Source organism: Catharus ustulatus, chromosome 8 (assembly GCF_009819885.2).
Source record: "Catharus ustulatus isolate bCatUst1 chromosome 8, bCatUst1.pri.v2, whole genome shotgun sequence".
Classification (NCBI taxonomy): domain Eukaryota; kingdom Metazoa; phylum Chordata; class Aves; order Passeriformes; family Turdidae; genus Catharus; species Catharus ustulatus.
The window spans coordinates 31,195,413-31,215,075 of NC_046228.1; the positions used below are offsets into that span (position 1 = coordinate 31,195,413).

The window sequence follows — 19,663 nt, forward strand, 5'->3', positions numbered from 1 at the left end:
CGCCCGCCCGTTCCTCCCCTGGCACCCCCCGTGCCCCCCCGTGCCCCCCGGCCCTGCAGGGGTGTCCTGGGGAGGGCTGGTGGTGGTGCTGTGCCCTCCAGGAGTGGGCACTGCTGGGCTGGGGAGTGGGTTGGGATAGAAGTGTCCCCCTGCCAGTGCCCTGGGTTTGGTTCCTGCACTCTGCTGCCATGAAGCTGGACCTGGCCTCCCTCCCCAGGGATCTGTCCCCTCCCCAGGACCCCAAAACCTTTCCACAGGGCCCAGAGCCACATAAGGACTCTGAACAGCCCTCCCTCCCCATGCCTTTACCCCAACCCCAAACACAACCCCAATCCAATCCTATCCCTGACCCAGAATATGCCTTATAGAACCATCCTGCCCCCCTCCCCCAGCCCAGCCCACAGCCTCCACCACCCCCCCGCAGCCACTCAGCACCACGGGACACCAGGGCCTCAACTCACAGCATTTATGGCCCCAGGGAGAAAATAAAGCAATAACACAGACCCCAAACCTCCCCAATTTGGGGTTGTCAGCAGCTGTCAAAGGCACTGTGCCGTATCCCCTGCCCCAGGGCGCCGGTTCCACCGGCTCTGTGGAGTCCAGGCGCTCGGGTCCCACACCCCCGGGGCCGAAGAGGGGATGTGGCAGCCCCATCCCTGGCATCCCGGTCCCTGGCACCTCGGTCCCTGGCACAAGCCCCCCGGGAGGGGGGTCAGAGCTTGCTGGGGGGTCCTGGCCGCTGCTGGAGCTGCCAAGTGGCCCGCACCTCCTCACCCACCCGGTTGAGCCCGGCGAAGGCATCGGGGTCACCAGTGCGGCGGTAGCGCGCGACGAGGGGCTGCAGGACGGTGATGGGGATGCAGAAGTTGAGGTGGGGGTAGGTGGCCCCCGCACCGGTGTCCCGCGTGTTGCTGGCCACGATGCCTGGCAGGGAGAGAGCGATGCCCACATCACTGGGTCTGGCCTGGCGACACCCGTGGGACCCCCCCACCTTCCCACGGGGAGACCCCCGGCTTACCCATGAGGGATCCGCTGCGGGAGGAGACGAGGGGGCCGCCGCTGGAGCCGCCATGGACGGCACAGGTGGTTTGCAGCATGACAGGGCGCCCATCCACCGCCACCACGGCCGACAGGATCCCGGCTGTCACCGAGGGGCCGCACGCCCGCCCCAGCGCCCCAAAGCCCACCACGCTCACCTCCTCTCCTGGGATGGGAGAGGCAGCAGTTGGGTGCAAGGGCGTGAGGCAGCCCCTACCCCAACGCCCCGCATCTCCCCACTGCTCACCTGGGAGGAAGGTGTCAGCCAGGCACGGCGGGACGAAGCCTGGCACGCTCTCCTCCAGCTCCACCACGGCCACGTCGAAGGGGGACGACTCCTCGGTGGCGAACACCACACGTCCCCTGAGCACGGCTGCATCCCTAGGGGCAAGGTTACCGCGATGTCACGGCGGGGGACACGCAGGGTAGGGGGGGTTAAGGTGGGCAAGGGCACAGCCGCACTCACTGGCCGGGGCCGGCCGGCGGCGTCACATGGAGCGGGGCTCTGGCCTCCACGACGTGGCGGCAGGTGAGGAGCATCCTCGGTGCCAGCAGCACCCCGGAGCCCCAGGTCGCCCCGCACTCCACCAGCGCCGTCCAGCCCAGGGGGTCCTGCCCGCTGCTCGCTGGCACCGCGGCCACCCAGGCCGGCACCGGCGGCACCGCGATCCCGGCTTCGTCCAGGACACCGGCGCTGCTGCGCAGGATGGCGGCGAGGGAGCAGAGTAGCGTGAGCCCGACCCACTCGGCGCCCTTCCAGCAGAAGGAGGCGGCGATCACGGCCACCACGCGCGACCCGTCGGGCGAGGGCACGAAGGCGGCGCCGCCCTCGGTGCCGGGCAGGCAGCGGGCATCGGTGAGCACCAGGGCGTTCTCCTCGCCCGCCAGGTTGCTGACCACGCCGCGGCTCAGCGTGTTGAGGAACAGCTCGGGGCACAGGTCTCCGAAGGGGGACCCGCAGGCCAGCAGCGCCTGTCCCTTGCGCAGGCAGCCGGCGCTGGCCCGCGCCGCCCAGCCGCCCTCGGCCGCGTCCAGCGCGGGCACCCGCAGCCACGCGAACCAGGGCAGTGCCCGCGGGTCGGTGCCCACCTCGTCCTCAGCCCCGAACCGCCACCGCTCCGCCCGCCCGAGGCCGCGCTCCAGCGCCCGCCGGAACGCGGCGCACGGCACCAGCGCCAGCAGCCGCGCGTCGAGCTCCCGCAGCCCGCCCGCCTCGGCGCCCAGCACCACGCTGAGGCGCGGGCACGGCCGCAGCGCGGCGGGCGGCAGCGCGGCGGACCCTGCCCAGGCGGCGGGGCCGGCGCGCAGGAACGGCGCGAAGACGGCGGCGTGGCACAGCACCAGCGCGGGGCGGCGGCTCAGCACCAGCCCGCTGCAGCCGCCATGGCCGCCGCCGTCCGCGCCCCGCACCCGCACCGCGCAGCACGGCGGCACCGCCGCCATCACCGCCGCCGCGCCCCGCCCCGCCCCGCGCGCCCATTGGCTGAAGCCCCGCCCCGCGCCCTCCCCATTGGCTGGGGCGGGGCGCGCACGTGGCGGACACGCCCCCTGCGGGGCCTTCGCGGGCGGTGCGCGGCCCCCGGCGCGGCCCGGCCCCGCTCCCCTGGGAGCCCCGGTCCGAGGCGGCCCCTCGGGCCCCGCTTCCCCGCACCCCCGGCCCACGGCCTCCGCTTCCCCCGAACGTTAGAGATGCCTGGTTCGGAGCCGTCCCTCGACCCCTGCTTCCCTGGGAGAAGCAAGATCATCGGTTCCCCAAAGCCCAGCGCTGGCCCTCAGTCCCCGCTTCCCCTCGGGACCCTCGGTCCGGACACCTCACGGCCACGCTCGCTTCCCACCTCACCCGCAGCACAAACGTGTATCAAACCTGTATTTCCAACAGAGGCACCCGGACTGGGAGAATCCCTTTGGGAGAGCTAAAATCCGCCCCCACCGAACACCGGCATTCACAGCTGAAGTCCCCCCCAGCCCCCTTTCCCCCCAGTCCCTTCCTGGCCATCTGGGGCTTCATTACACCAAGAGCAAAGCCCCTGCAAGCCATAAGCGCTCCCTGGTTGCCAGCCCAGAGGCGAGCAGCTCTTCCACCCTGCCTCAGTTTCCCTCACTGGCTGCAGGTCACAGAATCATGGAATCACAGAATGAATATCCTGAGTTGGAAGCAACAAGGATTGAGTCCGGCTCCTGGCCCTGCACAGCACAGCCCCATGAATCCCACCCTGTGCCTGAGAATCCTTCTGGAACTCCGTGGCTGGTGTTCTGACGGCCCCAAGGCCCAGCAAACACCAAGCCAGACTGAGGCTCGTTGCCCCTTCAGAGGAGAAAGACATGTCTTTATTGAACTGAAAATGAGTGCCAGACAGCAGTGAAACTTCAGACAAAAAAAAAAAAGTCTGTTGAGAGTATAAAAGAAATCGGTTTAGTCTACATTAATCACCTCATGATATGCAAATGTCAAACACTTCCATGCTACAACAACCAAAACAGCTCCGTGGTTCTTACTGTGATGGCGTGGCCAGAGGATCCTCAAGGATCTGGCCTGAGGGGGAACCAGGCAGCCCCTTCCCACTGGACACCACCCCCTACACCTGCACCAGGTGCTCCTCCCCAACTAGAGAAAAAAAAAAAAAATCCCTGTAAACTAAAGAAGCTGGAATTGCACGCCTCAGTCCCAACGGCACCTCGCCGTCGTCGGTCAGCGTGACACAGCACAGCCACCCTACAGCTCAGTTAAGCCCAAATGCTATGTTTATTGAGCACTTCTAATATCGTGATACCTTGGTTCAGTAATTTGTGAAATACCTAAATACCGTTAAATATATTTTTAAAAAACCCTAAACCAGACTCTGGACCAAACAAGATGAACGTTAAACTAAAAAGTTAGAAGGGACGCCATTTACATTAACACTTTCTTTAAAAAATATAATTGCTTTTTCCTTTTCTGTTTTGTGTGTTTGTTTTTGAAGTCAATTAACCACAGTGGTGAGACGTGCTCTCTTTTTCAGCTGTTACACTGCAGCGTGCAGAGTTTTGCCTTCTCAGACTGGAGCAGCCCCGCTGTCACCCAACTGGCAGGGACAACTCAGGAGCGGCGCTGCTTCCCCGCCGCGTGGAAAAGAGCGGTGTCACCACTGTGCCATAAGGGCAGCCGGAAAACCAGGAGTCTCTTGGACAATGCCAGGATGCGCTTGGAAAGCCTTCCACGTTCTAATAGAAAAGTCCATAGGAAGCTGTGAACAGGATCAGTCCAGAGGAGTAAAACTCTCGTGTCCGTGCCAGTATCAGTCAATGTACTGCGATAGCCAGCGGAAGCCCTCACCGTAGCCTTGCCTCTTGAGCACGCTGCACATGAACACCTCCATGGGGCGCGCGTTCAGGTCCTTCAGTGGCACATTTCCCTGGGGAAATCCAAACAGGAGTCACGTCTGCACCCCTGGTGCTCTCAGGGAAGTGCCCAGTGAGCCACAGCCATCCAGGGGAGCTCCTCTCGCAGGGCCCTCTGTGTGTGCACTGCATTTTGGACAATCCCACCAGCCTCAAAACTTGCCCAAGGGCATCATCAGAGGTTTGGGTTACAAGGGACCTTAAAGATCACCTCATTCCACCCTGTTGCCTGGTCCCACAAGCCCTGTCCAAGCTGGCCTTGAACACTTCCAGGGATGGAGCAGCCACAGCTTCTCTGGGCAACCTGTGCCAGGGCCTCACCACCCTCACAGGGAAGAATCTCTGCCCAGTTTCCCATCTGAACCTGCCCTCTGGCAGTGGGAAGCCAGTCCCTCTTGTCCCACCACTCCATGGCCTTTAAACAGTCTCTCACTCCTAGGCTCCCTTCAGGCACATCATCCTTATTATTATTGATTCACCTTGGCCAATTAATGCACAATTCCCAGTAATAATTCCACCAGGCATCAATCTGCAAGGAATCAGGCAAGTTCTCCCCTGCCTGTGACAATCCAAGATTTGGATGCCCCCCTACCTTTCCTGTGGTCTGTCCGTAGAGCCCAAAGATCTCCCGCAGTTTCTCCTCGCTGATGGCCTCTGGTCTGTCAATTTTGTTTCCCAAGATAAGGATTGGCACGTTGGATATTGTCTCATCTGTCATTAATGCCTGAGTGCAAGAGCCAACAAGAGTTGAGCAGAGAGGTGGAAAAAGGAGTCATTGCCTGAAGGAAATGGTTTTAAGCTCTGTGACCAACAGGGGCTTGTTTCTGGGGCTTCCATACTCCGGTGGAAAACCCACAGAATCCCTGAGGCTGGAAAAGCCCTCCCAGCCCATGGAGCCCAAGCTGTGCCCAATGCCCACCTTGTCCCCAGCCCAGAGCACTGAGTGCCACCTCCAGCCCTTCCTTGGACACCTCCAGGGATGGGGACTCCAAATCTCCCTGGGCAGCCCCTGCCAAGGCCTGAGCACCCTTTCCATGCAGAAATTCCTCCTGCTGTCCAACCTCAGCCTCCCCTGAACTCAACCCAGAGCAAGGACATCCAGGCTCCTCCAGCTCTGGGAGAGATGTCTGTTATTTATAATTTAGCTGATGAGAAGTCTTGGAGAAGGGAAAGAAGAGAAGTGTATTTACATTAAGCTCAACTTTGGATTCCATAAGCCGTGAGTGATCTGCACAGTCCACCAGGAAGACAATCCCATTGATGGCAGGCAGGTAGTTCTTCCAGACCCGGCGAGCTGGAAGACACAAGGGAAAAACCCAACTCTGTGAAATCTCCACACAGAAAACTCCAGCAAACCTCAGCAACCATGGCTGCCTCTTTAGCCAGAGTGTCCTCCTTCCAACAGTTTTGTGTATAAAAGGGAAAAAAACCCTGTGTTTTAAAACTTCTAGAAAGTGCAGAACTAAAAATTTATCCACTATTCAAACTAAATTATATGGGAGTCTTCCACAGCTAAAAATACTTCAGACAGCAGAGCATGAACTGGCAGCATTTCCTCCCAAGCAATCCTACAGCCAGGAGGTCCCTTCCACGTGTTGTTCCATAAATAAATCCAGGCAACAAATAATGAGGCACTGCTAATTGCTGACACTTGTCAGGATCAATTTTTGGTCATTTTTGCTTTACCTTGTTCATGTCCACCCAGATCAAAAGTCGTGAAGGTCATTCCAGCAATCGTCAGCTCCTCTGATGCTGAAATGGAAAACACAGGCTGGGATTCAGGAGAACAAGGAAATTGTGATGGACAGAATTTCTTGGGCATCACACATGCTCCTCCAGTAAGGAATTCCCTGCAGTTCCTGTGGAATTCAGTGGCTGAAATGGAGCCGTTTCAAAAAATCACAAGCAGCAGAAAATAATTTTCAACCTGCAATTATTACCCTTTATTATGCTTTTCATTAGGAAAATCTTCCCTTTATAATAATTGAGCCACACCAGTTCTTGGGCATTTCTAGAGAGGAAAACACAGATCCACTTCAGCTTGAGGAAGCACAGGGTAGCTGCAACTTCAGCTCAAGTTAAAACCCTCAAATCCTCCAGGCAGAGCTGCCACCAAGGTGTCTTCCTACACCAAAATTCCAGAGAAAAAGCCACACCAGGAGGTTTTTCCCAGGGAGACTTACTGGGATGTAGCGTGGGGACGTGCTGACCCAGCCTGTCATCTTTGAGCATGTGCAGCAGAGTGGTTTTGCCTGCGTTATCCAATCCCAGGAACACCAGTTTTCCAGACTTCTTGTACAAACCTGCGAGGAGAAGGAACAAAGCAAGAGGAAAACTCCAGCGGGCTCATCCGGAGCCGGAACGCCGCGGTGCCGCCGCTGTTTTTTGGGGAAGTCCTTTCCCAGAGCTCTGCTGCCACCTGTGCACACTTCCAGCATGGACAGGGGATAGCAGGGAAAACACACACGGTTCAAAGAGGCTTTTTCCAAGGCGTGTTTACAGCAATGGACATTTCCTAAGCTCATGTTCCCATGAGTATTCCGTTCTTTCCTCCTAGCAGCAGAGCACAGCGTGCAGCAGAGTATTATGGATCAATCTGTCTCCTCAAAAGATGTGAAAATTGAACAAACTCATAAAAGACAGAAGTTGTCCCAGGAAAAGGTGCAAAGCAGGGAGCAGCGCGTTGTTTTCCTGGCATAAACTGATTTTTGTCGTGTCTGCCAGGAAAGTTCCCAGAGGTTTCCAGTGGGACTTTTTCTCACCCTGTCCCTCTCATCCTCCCTTCAAGACCTGATCAGGAGAACGGGCACCCCATCCTCCAGCAAGGAGTTCCACTGGAATCCAGGACTCTGGGAGGAGGATGAGGAGGATGGGGTTCCTTCCCTGGCAAGGCAGCACCTCTGGCTGGGGCTGGACAGGCCGTGGGCGCCAGCCCAGCTGCTCTCAGGCTTCTAAAGGGCAAGAGAAACACGTGGGTAGGAGCCCAACACCTCCAAATACTCCCAAAGTTTCTCTGCACCAGTGTAAAAGCCCCTTTGTGGACATGCAGCTTCCCCACCAGACTCTGCACTGGCCAGAGCTGCTGCGCACCACCTTAACACCCGACTTTTATGGGATACTGGCAGTGGGAGAAGCCAAACCGGCCCAGAGGGGGCTGCCAGGGGCTGCTGAGGCACGGAGGGACCCGCGGCATTACCTAGGAACTGCAACACGCTGCTGAAGCCGTTGTAGAGCCATTCGAAGATGAAAGACATCTCTGGAAATAAAACGCCTGCGGGGGACAAAACCCAAACCCCGAGTTACAAAGCGTCGGTGCTGAAAGGGAGCCGCGGTCAGGGGGGCCGGAACCAGGGGATGGGAGGTGCCGGAGCCGGGGACAGCGGGGGCGAAGGGGAACGGGGGTGAGAGGAGACAGGGGATGAGGGGCGACTGGGGTGAGGGGGACCGGCCTCAAGGGCGGGCGGCGAGGCCTGGCCCCCGCCCCGCCCCCGCCCTGCCTGCGTGTCACCCCCCAGCGCCGCCGCCGCCCCTCGCCCGGGCCTGCCAGGCGCCCGCCGCCCCGCTGAACACCCCGCCGGGCCCCGCCGGCCCACGCGGTCACCCCCGCCTCTCACCCCCGGCTGCCCCCGGGCCGCCGCCGCCACCGAGTCCCGTCCGCGGCCGCCGCCAGCGCCCCGCCGGAAACGCGTCAGCGCGACGCCCCGCCCCTTCCGGCCCCGCTGGCCCCGCGCGCCGGGGGCTGCGGCGGGCGGCACCGGCAGCCCGCGGGTTCGAGACCCGCCCGCGCTCCGCGGGGACCCGGGGTCGAGACCGCCCCCGTCTCGGATGGGACACGGACCCAGCACTGAGGGCAGGGGGAGAGCACACGGTCTCAGGCTGGTACAGGGGAGGAATTTCCTCACATACAGGGTGATTAGGCTTTGAGGGGGCTGCCCAGGGAGGTGGCGCAGTCACCATCCCCAGAGGTGTTCCAGGAAAGACTGGACGTGGCACTCAGTACCACAGGCTGACTCGGTGAATTCCTGTGATTTTGTGACACCTCAGCTCCAGGGAGGGAAAGGACAGGAGCCCCACAGCACTGGATTTCAGTAGTTTTTTATTTCTAGCATCCGTACACATCCCAGGTGAGCGATCTCCTGTCACGACTTAGAGCACACCACATGACCATGCACAAGCAGGGTGTTTGGATTTTATAAATTATTTCTTCCAGCCTCCACCGGGCCTCGGCAGACACGTCACTGCTAGGTATGGAATTCTAATCAGCAAAGTTATAGGCAAGGTCTTCTTGCTGACACTGAAGCTATTTTTTCTGGTCTATTCCTGTGTGTGGCAGCTCCTCGGTGGGAAGGACACAGCTGTCTCACCACCATCCTTGGGACTTAGTTTTTCTGGTAGTAGAACCACTTGTCAACTGTGTGGGGCAGAAAAAAGGAGGGGGTTAGTCCCCTGTGAGCCACCCAGTTATTATACACACTTACATATAAGTAGTCACATGGCAGTGTGTATGTGTCACCTCCAGCTCAGGAGCTTCCTCTGCTCCTGGCAACAGCTCCTCAGCACAGCAAACAGGTTCTGGCACGGCCCTGCTTGTGTGGATTTGTTTTCCCAAAGCTGTTGCCCTTGCTCAGGCTGCCATTAGGAGCATCCATGACTTGGTGCAGGCAAGGACAGCAAGCCAGGCTTTCCTCTGGCTCAGCTGAATCAGGGAGGCAAGGCATTTGACCTCCCACTCCCATGCCCATGTGGAAGACACGCATTTCTCCACAGGTTTATTCCCCATGAAGGGATTGGAAGTGTCAGCCTATCTCCTCTTTCTGCTCCCAACACCGCCCTCAGCTTGCCCTTGGGCCTTGCCCTGGCTATAACAACATCCAGGTTTAGTTCAGAGCCTCATTTTCCTACAATTCCTCTGAGGAAGCCCCTGCTCTGTACTGGGATGTCAGGGTGGGTTTTGAAACTCACCTTCAGGTGGGATGGGGCTGGCAGCTTTACACGGCGGTGCCTGAAACAAGAAGGGTGTTGTCAGAGACCAGAGGTGTCCTTGCACTCTCCACACATCATTTAGGGCTGCACAAGTCTTTCCTGAGCACTGTTTAAGACCCTGTGGCAGCTAGTGAGCTGTGGGGGAACAACTGAGCTCACATCCTGTCATTCCCAGAGCCTCTCCATTCCAGAGATGCCCTGTGTGCCCAAGGTGCTCTCCTCCAATTGCAGGCTCCAGGGCCATCTCATTCCCAGCACAAGCAGCTCGCACTCCAGAGTCTACACAGCTGCAGGCAGCTGCTCTTTTTTTTAAACCTACAAAAACCTAAACAATTTTTTTTTTGTTTAAAAAACATGGGAGAATAAAGGCATGAAGGACTCTCTGAGGACCCCTCTGAAGAGCTTTCCCTGGTATTCAACAGCCAAAGACGGAGAAAATCCCTGTCTGGTGACACATGCTCCATGAGGCCTTTCAAAAACCTCACTGAGACCCCTAACTGGGATACCAGCACTTTAGAAAACAAGACAATGGCTTCAAAGGTCTCTCCAAGGCTACAGAGAGACTGGGGTTTCCAGTTATGGGAGAGAAGCAAGATTTGCATTTTGATTTTCCTGTCCCCTCCCTCTGAGCCCTTCCAGGTTGCCAACAGCACTACTCTTAAATCTAGGGAGACACAATTAATTCCTGAGGCTGGACAGGACAACTACTCCAGGAATGTCAAGCTCTTCATCCTCAAGTGTGCAAAATCCCTGGGGAATTGGACTCTCTCTTCTCAAAGGGAGACTTGTATTGTGAAGCTCTTGGAAGCCCAAATATTAAAACCCCCTCAGAACAGCTGACAGCCAAGCTACAGCTCAGAGGTTTAGCCCTCCACGCAAACTCTATTTGGGATTCCATCTCTTGGATGACTAAGGGCAAGGAGAAGCCTCTGAAGGAACGTCTGGTTTGCTCCACATCCATCCTGTTAAACCAGAAGCAGGTGTTCAGCCACCCAAAACATTCTGAGTGTGCCATGTGCCATTGACATAGAGTTCACCACACAAACTGCTCCATTTTTCCCGATAATAAACCCAGGGTTTGGCCACTCAAACTGGTACTTACTGCATCCACAGTAGCTTTTGCACAGTCTTGACTACAGCAGAAAGGGCTGTCAGACACCGTCAGGTTGGTGCTGGAAGACATTGGGCACTTGTGAGAACGTGCAAGCCCAGCCTTCCCCCAGGGAGCATTAAATAATGGAATATTAAGGATCGCAGTTAACAGCTGCCAAGAGGAGGGGGAAGGCCTGGGGAGACAGCCAGCAGCTAACAGAAAGCATGGCACCACTCAGGAAGGGAAGTTCCAGGGTTTTTAGTTCAGGGAAGAGGAAGGTGCACATTACCACAAGCATTAACCTACCAGTTGATCTCCCCTCCGTCAGTTTTCTTTGTTATTAAAGCTTTCCAGTGTTCGTGGGTGCTTTTGATGACATCCAGGGCAAAATTCTGAAGTTGGGAGATGAGAACAAACATCATGTTACGTGGAAGCACCAGACCACCTTCTCCAGACTATCACTTACAAGGAGCTGATTTTAGACAGCTCTGGAAGGGGCTGGAAGAAACCTCTTCCTCTCTGGTGCTGCTCAGGAAGAGAAGAAACTCCCAGCTGAAACAACCAGGATTGTACAGGAGAATTGTTTTGCTTTCAGGATGGGAGGATCTGCCAAGGTCACAGAGAGAGCTTGGGGCCAAAAGAAACTGAGCACAGTCTCGGGCCAATGCTCCATTATAAAGGCACCTCCACCCTGCTGCTCCTCCCTCTGTTTGTCTCCAGCAACTCACTGATCCAGGCCTATCCAGGAGCTCACTTCCACTCCAGGCAAATAATTCAGACCAGCAGGAAGAGACATGCAGTTGATCTGGCTTTGCAACTACTTAAAAATTAATTTGTATCCAGGCATATCAGCCTCTTTCCTTAAAAAGGAGCAATATATGCTCAAGCATTAGTCTGTCAGCTGGAGAAAGAAACACACAGTTCTTTGTTGGTGTGAACACCGGCACTTAATGTCCTGGTTTGATACCAAACCAAGCCAAAGAAAACACTGCAGAGCATGTGTGAGGTTCCTTATCCTGATTTTCCAGTTTCCTTGGCGGGTTTCACCCATCCTGAGGGGCAGCAAGGTGTTCCAGCCCGACCAACCTAGTGCTATGCTACAGCCAAAGGGGACAAGCCCTTCATGACTTCCATTTTCTTTCCCAGCCAGGGCTTTTGGAAGAACTCCCCTCCTCTGCAGCACCTCTGGAGCTCTGGGAGTTGAGTCACCTCACTAAACCCCTCACAGCACTCCAGGAAGGGCAGAAGTGAGGACATCAAAACAGGATTTCACCTGCTCAGGAGCAGCAACTTATCTGATCCAACCAGGAAAAAGGCAGAGGAAGAGTGCTGCCAAGGCAGAGCCTTACTCACAGGGTGTGAGGGAACACTTCATGCCCGAAGGAAGAAGTGTTTTAACTCCTGAGTTACATTTAACTTGCACCAGGTTGCAGTGGAACAAAGCCAACAGGTAAGGGAGGCAAAGGGTGATGTCAGGCTGCCTTTGCTCCAGAGCTGGAGCAAATAAACCTGGTGTTTTCCACCTGGTTCTGACACAGAGGCTCCCAGCCCTGAAGTGATCCCACATGAAGAAAATATTCAACAACACCACGGTGATAACCCCAGCCTTTTTTTTTCTGGTATTCCTGCACTCACTAGGCTGGAAAACAGCAGGATGAACTGAAACCAACTATCAGCAGCCCCATAAAAATCCATTCTCTCAGCCACTCACTCGTGTCCCCACACACCCTGAGCTCAGGTTTTGTGCAAAGGAAGGTGATCCTACCTTGCCTTTAAACTCCCCGTTAAAAGCAAACTGGTTTTCTGGCTTGCCATCAGGTACTTTGTATCTTCTGAACCAGTCCACAGTGGCTTCTAAGTATCCAGGCTTCATCCTCCGGACATCCTCGATATCTGGGCAGGGGACACGGGGTTTGTTAGCCAGAAACAGTAACAGAATTCACTGAATAACAAAATTTATGGGGCTCGGCTGAGTCCTTCTGGGCTGTGCCTCTTTCAGCCCCTTCCCAAGCAGCCTTAGCAACATTTCAGACAGGTTCCCCGAAGACACAGTGAGTATCTCCCCAGGGAAGTTAGTGTTTCATCCTCCCCCCAGGAGCCTGGACACATTTAAACAGCTTTGATTGGAGGCTTGGGGGACAATCCCTTTCCTTCCAGGGGACAGCCACCCTGTGTTTGGAATGCCACGTGTGACAAACCTCCATGAAATCTTTTGCTCCAGGATTGTCCTTCCAGCATCACATCTGATTAACACCACTGCAAAGAAGGAGCAAGCCCTGTCCCCACCTCCTGCAGAGGTGACAAAGGGAAGCACTGATCCTGTGACTCACCATTGTAGCTGTCTGCCTCTGGGTCTTCAACGTTGATAGCAATCACCTTCCAGTCTGTCTCTCCCTCGTCAATCAGAGCCAGCATGCCCAGCACCTTCACTTGGATGACTTCTCCCCGAGAGCAGACCTGCAAGGACAAAGGCCTTGCTGTCCATACTGATGCATCCAAGGAGTGCACAACAGGAGCTCAGCAAGGAGCCAGGTACCATGAAATTAGCTCCTGCTGTCAGCAGCTCATCAGCCCTGGCTCATCTCAGCAACAATCTCCAGGGGCAGCAGAGGGAAACATCTCATTGTTAAGGGAGGGGAGGTAGGAAATGAATAATGTCCCTGGATAATTGACTTTGGAGACATTAATTACACGTTTCAGGAGACATTTAGGATGCGTTACCTTGCTCCCAATCTCGCACACATCAATCGGATCGTTATCTCCACAGCAACCAGTATTCTCATCCTTGTGACCTGGGTCTTCCCAAGTCTGGGAAAAAAAAAACCCAAACCAACACCAAAATCAACCATATATAAGAGTAAGAACTCCCAGGTTTAAAGAGGCACTAAAAAGCAGGTTTATTTCGGGCATGCAGTTGCCTGGAATGAACAGAGGATGGCCCATTCCACACCTGCTGCCAGGTCAGCTATTTGGGGTCCTGTTTCCCTTGTGCCTGGGAAGTCTGAATTCAAGGGAAAAGGTTTCATCTTCCAAAAGGTAAGTAGCTCCCTCCTACCCACAAAACCCCTTTCAACAACTTTCCAGACCTCCTCCTCTGTCCCACAGCTGCGTAAAGGTGAAGTTCACATCTATAAAGGGCAATTGCTGATTTGGCTTCCTGCCTGTTCCTCTCCCTATTCATTCCTCAGCAGAAGCTTCCTGAACTCCAGATAGCAGTCCAGCAGAGATGGAAGACAGACAGGCTGTATTGTTTCCCTTCAATTAAACAATTAAGACACTGTTAACCCTGGAGAAGTGATAAGAACGTGGAGTCCCACTGTGCTCCCCAGTGCATCTCACCCACAGTGGTGAGTGCACATTGAAGGACACGACTCCAGAAGCCAATTAATTGACTCCAAAAACAAGAGCTGTTTTAAACAGGCTCCTGATTAGGAGTGAAAAGCACTCCATGCCTGCTTGCATCATAAGGAACACGTACTCCTAAGAGGCTTGAGACATAAAAAGGAATTTTCTTCCCAAACTTCTGCATACCAGGACAAGGACAGTGCAGTCAAGACCTTGTGATGGATCCAGAGTGTTCAGGAGAATGTTTTTACACACCTGGGGGTGCTGTGGGGCTGTTCACAAACACTATCACATTTCTCTACCAGGAAGCATAAACACCTTTGATCCACAAACACATGACAGAGCAAAGGCTTCAAAACACAACTGTGCACAAAGAAACAGGCACCAGAAACCAATCAAGCAGGAAACAACTCAGCTTCAAGGCTCTGTTAAGCCACGTGGGGAAAACACTCAACATGTGCTACTGTCAAGAGCAGAAATACCAAATTCAGTGTGTCTGCCTGTGATCTGTCACTGACAGCTTATTTCCCTGGAGGAAACTCCAGCCTTAGAGAACATCAGAGGCAAGCAGCCTTGTTTGACGTCCCTCTTTATCTAGCAGTCCCCAGCCATTTAAGAGCACGTCTCCAGATGCCACCACTATCATGATCCCACCTTGCCAGCTGTTTCTGGGAAAGCACATCTGTGCAGTGGTGGGCGTTGGCAAGAAGAGTCTTCCATAAAGATTCAGCCTAAATCCTGCACCATTAGGATAAAACCTTGTGCTTTGCCAGGCAGGAACTGAAGGCACTGCACTGCCAGATGCACAATGACAGCTCCCTTCAGCCACAGAGAAGGACCTGGCAGCTCCTGCCCAACCCTTCTCCAAGCAGCTGCTCATCCTTCAGGGAGCTTGTTTATAACATCAGACAGAAGCCTAAAACTTGGGATTTCTGCTTAAAAATATCCCTGATTTCCTGACAGGTTCTCTCCCTCAGCACAACCAGCTGTAAATATCACCCTCCAGATCAGACTCTCTGCTGACCTTTTTGCTCATTAATGGCAATCAAGGCACCCTCTCTCCTCCCCACCAGGATGGATAAGCCATTGGGATGAAGCACAGTACCTGTGGGATGGCACCATAATTCCAGATGTAGCCCTTGTGGGGAAACACGTTCGCTACGAAGCGCAGTTTCCCTTTCTTCACATCTTGCTTAATTGGGTTTAAGGGTTCCTTTGTGGAAATCTGAAAGAAAAGTTACATAAGTCCCTCTGCTTCACCCTTTATGAATGAAAAAGTTGGTTGTTTTTTTTAATGGAACTGACAAGCCAAGAGGCCAGGAGATGATGCTGATGCCAATGGCAGATACTGGGCAACTCCTGTTGCATTGCCATCCCTTGGGATCTGGTTTCCAGCACACTCACAAGCCTTGGAATCACATAGGGTTAAGAGCCAGTAAATACTGCTTTAATCAGAAGCCATGGGAGAGCACCAAGGCATTCCAACTTCTGCAATCTCAGCCTTCACACCAGAACTCCAGCATTAAGGAAGTGAGACGTTAGAAACCACTCTGATTCCAGAGTGTGGAATTGAGGAGGGATCAGCAAAGCCAAGGATTAAGACTGGAAGTGTAGTGTAGTTACCTCCATTTTCGCATTTGTCCATCGAGGCACCTCCACGACCATGTTGAACACATTCTGAAGAAAGCAGAAGAGTAGTGAGTGGGAAGGAATCTTTAAACTAGGGAACACATTCTGAGCACAGAAACCAGCCAGTTCACCTGAAACCATAAGGTTTTTTTCTGCTGCTAATTTTGAGACAGCTGATAAAAGTCCTGTAGCTCAGTCAGTCAGTCCAAGCTGAATCCCACAAAACAACCCAAAGGCCAGATTAGGTTCCCACAGACTGCCACCTACAAATATCCCCATCACATTCCCAGGCTACAGAACAGGTTAATTCAATGGCAAACAGCTGCATACAAACTACTCTGGACATTAAAAAAATGGGGTTTGGGCCATATTTATTAAATCCAAAGTGTTTAATGCTCCAGAAAGAGCCACTCTGGCCATTCAGAAAAAAAGGTAAAGCCATCTATTTAATAGTCTGGGTATCTATGTACTGCCCTGAATGAGTGAGACCATCACTCCCAAATAGTCTAGTCATAATCCAGGCAAGGATGCCCTTTCTCCAAGCTGACACTGCTGTAAAAGCAGACCTTGCTAGTGGCATGGTGTCAGGATAAAAACGTGGGAGAGAAATGCAGAACCACATCTCACTGTATCTTGTTTACAGGTGACACTTGAAAACATCTGCTGTTGATCCAGCTGGGCTGAGAGTTCAATGTCAGCCTCCTCTCCAAGAAAACAAGCTTTTCCATGCCTGAACCTTAACATCTGCTGTTTGAAGAGATTATGGCTTTTTAACAAAAAGTCAAACCTTGCTCCCTGGCCTGGGCAAGGTTTCTAATCCCCAACCTAAGCAGTATTAGCATGGCAAAGTCCCTCGAACCTGTATTGCCCCATAATTGGATTGATATTGTGCAACAAGTGCTGTTACATCACTGACTTTGCCCACACCCTTCCCTAGCAGAGCTTTATTACAGCCCCTTAATTGCAGGGGGTCACTGCTCATTTGCATTCTGCACGCAGAAAGGCACAGAACTACTTTTATTCCTAACTTGAGGGAAGGAATGAGGCAACTGGAACAGGCTGGGCTGGGCACTTACAGCTTTGCAGGCACGGAAAGATGACTTGGGGCTGCATCTTGCAAGGACTGAAGCTTCCCCATGGTCCAACTTGGCCAAAGACACACAGAGAGCAGCCCAAGGTCATCCCTTTACAATGACACAGGTCCAGGTAAGGTCAACACAGCCCAGTCTGAGACTGAAAAAACCACCCTGCAATCCTCTCAGCGTCTTAGGAGTCTGAGGATAAAGATCAAGGGGCCCAGACAGAGTGGGACAACCTTTTGCTCCAAGTTGGGCCCTGTAATGTAGCTGGCAGCCCACCTGCTGAGTGGTGAGTAAAACCCCAGTGTTGAGGCACTCCAGCCACAGAGAGAGCCCCAAGGGACCAGCACTATTGTGTAACTTCAGGAACTGCGACCTTCAGCCATTGAGACTTTTTCCTCTGAATGACTTGGCACAGAGGAGCTTGGCAGCAGCACTGTGTGCCTGAGGGCACACCAGCAGCCCAGTTTCCCCTGTCAGAGCATTACCAGTTCAAGGAACTCCCCCTCACCTCTGTACTCAATTCCCTGCTCCTTCCTTCCGTGTTCTGCAGGCATCGTGGCATTATCTGGACTTTTCCTTGTCTGGGTTACCTGCACTGGGAACTGCTTCCCTACTCAGCCACTGCTTCACCACTGTGCTTGATGACCACAATCCATCTTTTCCCCACTGAGAAGGCAAAAGCCACTTCAGAGCATCTCAGGTGCTCCATCACCTTCACCTCAGTAGCTCAATCAGCTGCTTTTTTGAGGTTCATCTCTCAACTCTGCATATTCTTTTTTCCTTTCCCAGAACCACTCCCCACCCTTGAATTTCAGCTCTCTCTAACAAGTAGTAGCTGCTCCACTACATTTCCTGAGCTGCACAGCTTTTGAGTACATGTCAGAGAAATAAAAAGCTACAGCAGTAAAGGACACCATCAGAGAGCCCCAAGGCAGCACTGAAAAAAAAATTAAATGAAAACTGAAACACAACCATTTTGATTTCCTGAAACTGGGGCATTTTTTACTCAGAACAGCCTAATTTGACTAACCACTGCTGCTAGAAGGATGTGAAAGCCCTGCAGCACTGCAAGGGGCAGGTTCTGCCAGGCAGGAGGTCCCAGGAGATGCCAGAGCAGGAACTTAACCTGTTCATCCTCACCCTCTGCTCAGTGTCGGATTATACCGCAGGCCATGCTGCAGCCAAAACCCAAGCCTGAAACATCATGCAGCACCCATAGGAATGGGTGTAGATATTACAAAAATAAAAAAAGAAAAAAGGCAGTTTTCTGCTTAGCTAACCCAAGACGCCTGCATGGGTAAGCTCGAGCCAACCACTCGCATCTCTGACGCAAAAAATGAGAATGAGCTCATCCATTCTCCTCTCCTGGGTCGCTCCACCCGAGGCCAGGATGGCGAGCAACCCATTCCTTGCAGGATGAGACAACGACTCCATGCGGTGCTCCTGCAGTGTGGGGAACTGGGAGCCTCCCCCGGGGCGTCTCAGGCTGCAGGACCCCCTGGTCCTTTGGATGTTTCAGGATTTCCTGGTCCCCGGGATGCTCCCAGATCCCCGGGATGCTCCCAGGTTCCCGGGATGCTCCCCGATCCCCTGGTCCTTGGATGTTTCAGCACCCCCGGATCCCCGTGTGTTCCCAGATCCCCTGGACGTTTCAGGACCCCGCATCTCCGGGATATTTCAGTACTCCCCGATGCCCTGCGTGTTCCAGGACCTTCTCTCACCTTCCCGGCGTCCGCGTAGATGGGGATATCGTGGAAGGGGGAGATGTAGCGCCCGGCAGCATCCTCTGCAAGGCAAAGGGAGGGGGCCCAGCGTGAGACGCGCCGGCGGCTCCCAGCGGAGCGGGCTCAGGCTGAGCGGCGGCGGGGCGGGAAGGGAGGGAAGGGGCGGGAAGGGCTCGGGGAGCACTCACTGAAGAAGAGCCGGTACTCGGGGCTGTGGGGCCCGGCGCGCTCCTCCACGCCGTACCGCGACATCGCCGCGCACGCGCCCGCGCTCGCCGCCGGCCGGGGCTCTGCGGGCACCACTGCGCAGGCGCCGCGCGCGCCCGGCCCCGCCCCCCCGCCACGCGGCGGCGCGGGAAATGTTCCCGGCCGGCTTGGAATGATTCATTCTCCTTTGGAATGGCCCTTCCCGCCTTGGAATGGTGCTTTCTCGTTTGGAATGGCCCTTCCCGCCTTGGAATGGTTTTTCCCAGCTTGGAATGGTTTTTCCCAGCTTGGAATGGTTCTTCCTGGCTTGAAATGCTTCTACCTGGCTTGGAACGGTCCTTCCTGGCTTGGAATGGTCCTTCCTGGCTTGGAATGGTCCTTCCCAGCTTGGAACGCTCCTTCTCGGCTTGGAACGGTCCTTCCTGGCTTGGAATAGTTTTTCCCGGCTTGGAATGGCCCTTCCTTGTTTAAAATGACTCTTCCCGGTTTAAAATACCTCTTCCTGGCTTGGAATGGTTCTTCCCGGTATGTAATAGTCCTTACCCCTTGGAATGGTTTTTCCTGCCTTAGAATGGTCCTTCCCAGCCTGGAATAGCTCTTCCTGGCTTGGAATGGTGCTTCCCGCCTTGGAATGGTTCTTCCCAGTTTAGAATGGCTCTTCTTGGCTTGGAATGGTTCTTCCCTCCTTGGAATGGCCCTTCCCAGCTTGGAATCATCCTTCCTGGCTTGGAATGATCCTTCCTGGCTAGAAATGGTCCTGCTTGCCATGCCAGAACAGCATGGGCTGGCATGGACCAGCACAGCATGGTCCTATCCTGGCATGGTTCAGCGTGGCCACGGTGGCAAGAGGTGGCGTGGTCCAGCCTGGCATGGACACAGAAGAGTGGGCTGGTCCAATCTGGCATGGCACGATTCTGCCCAGCATGGGTGTAACAGCATGGAATGGTGGCATGGACTGGCATGGCATGGCTTGGTCCTGCATGGCATGGCCACCGTAGCAGGGTGGGATGTGGTCTGGAATGGCCACAAATGCCAGGAGTGGCACTGTCCTGTGTGGCGTGGTTTGGTCTAGTAGGGACACGATAGCATGGGATGACATGGGATAGCCTGGCTTGGTGCAGCATGGACACCGCATTGCCCATCCATGGAATGGCCATGGAATGGTCTATTCCCCATGGCCATGA

The 19,663-nt window shown here is 54.6% G+C and overlaps 3 protein-coding genes across 3 annotated transcripts; all 3 read right to left on the bottom strand.

The window, feature by feature from the left end:
• Window positions 1–451: 451 nt before the first annotated feature.
• Window positions 452–2,481, bottom strand: TYSND1 (trypsin like peroxisomal matrix peptidase 1). Its single transcript, XM_033066129.2, has 4 exons — window positions 1,505–2,481; window positions 1,286–1,419; window positions 1,019–1,204; window positions 452–924 (listed from the first exon to the last, which is right to left on the bottom strand). The coding sequence occupies exons 1-4, from the start codon at window positions 2,479–2,481 to the stop codon at window positions 713–715; spliced, it is 1,509 nt and encodes a 502-aa protein (XP_032922020.1). The 3' UTR covers window positions 452–712.
• Window positions 2,482–3,344: 863 nt separating this feature from the next.
• SAR1A (secretion associated Ras related GTPase 1A) lies at window positions 3,345–8,109 on the bottom strand. Its single transcript, XM_033065948.2, has 7 exons — window positions 8,031–8,109; window positions 7,613–7,687; window positions 6,600–6,719; window positions 6,103–6,168; window positions 5,607–5,710; window positions 5,009–5,140; window positions 3,345–4,430 (listed from the first exon to the last, which is right to left on the bottom strand). Exons 2-7 carry the CDS (start codon window positions 7,668–7,670, stop codon window positions 4,314–4,316), a joined length of 597 nt encoding a protein of 198 aa, XP_032921839.1. The 5' UTR covers window positions 7,671–7,687; window positions 8,031–8,109; the 3' UTR covers window positions 3,345–4,313.
• Window positions 8,110–8,495: 386 nt separating this feature from the next.
• Window positions 8,496–18,566, bottom strand: PPA1 (inorganic pyrophosphatase 1). The gene is made up of 11 exons (XM_033065947.1): window positions 18,461–18,566; window positions 18,270–18,334; window positions 15,461–15,514; window positions 14,943–15,062; window positions 13,214–13,300; window positions 12,823–12,949; window positions 12,258–12,385; window positions 10,799–10,884; window positions 10,502–10,571; window positions 9,379–9,418; window positions 8,496–8,827 (listed from the first exon to the last, which is right to left on the bottom strand). Exons 1-11 carry the CDS (start codon window positions 18,522–18,524, stop codon window positions 8,796–8,798), a joined length of 873 nt encoding a protein of 290 aa, XP_032921838.1. The 5' UTR covers window positions 18,525–18,566; the 3' UTR covers window positions 8,496–8,795.
• Between the last annotated feature and the right edge of the window lie 1,097 nt (window positions 18,567–19,663).

Excerpts from the sequence above, each read along its gene's own strand:
- SAR1A (XM_033065948.2), bottom strand. The coding sequence starts at position 7,670 with ATGTCTTTCATCTTCGAATGGCTCTACAACGGCTTCAGCAGCGTGTTG. Across the intron at positions 6,169-6,599 it reads CGTCCCCACGCTACATCCCA|CATCAGAGGAGCTGACGATT; the intron begins GTAAGTCTCCCT and ends TTTCCATTTCAG. Across the intron at positions 5,711-6,102 it reads TCTGGGTGGACATGAACAAG|CTCGCCGGGTCTGGAAGAAC; the intron begins GTAAAGCAAAAA and ends TGTGTCTTCCAG.
- TYSND1 (XM_033066129.2), bottom strand. The coding sequence starts at position 2,481 with ATGGCGGCGGTGCCGCCGTGCTGCGCGGTGCGGGTGCGGGGCGCGGAC. Across the intron at positions 1,205-1,285 it reads GGCTGACACCTTCCTCCCAG|GAGAGGAGGTGAGCGTGGTG; the intron begins GTGAGCAGTGGG and ends CTCCCATCCCAG. Across the intron at positions 925-1,018 it reads CCGCAGCGGATCCCTCATGG|GCATCGTGGCCAGCAACACG; the intron begins GTAAGCCGGGGG and ends TCTCCCTGCCAG.
- PPA1 (XM_033065947.1), bottom strand. The coding sequence starts at position 18,524 with ATGTCGCGGTACGGCGTGGAGGAGCGCGCCGGGCCCCACAGCCCCGAG. Across the intron at positions 18,335-18,460 it reads CGAGTACCGGCTCTTCTTCA|AGGATGCTGCCGGGCGCTAC; the intron begins GTGAGTGCTCCC and ends TTTGCCTTGCAG. Across the intron at positions 10,885-12,257 it reads ACGGGGAGTTTAAAGGCAAG|AATTTTGCCCTGGATGTCAT; the intron begins GTAGGATCACCT and ends TCCCAACTTCAG.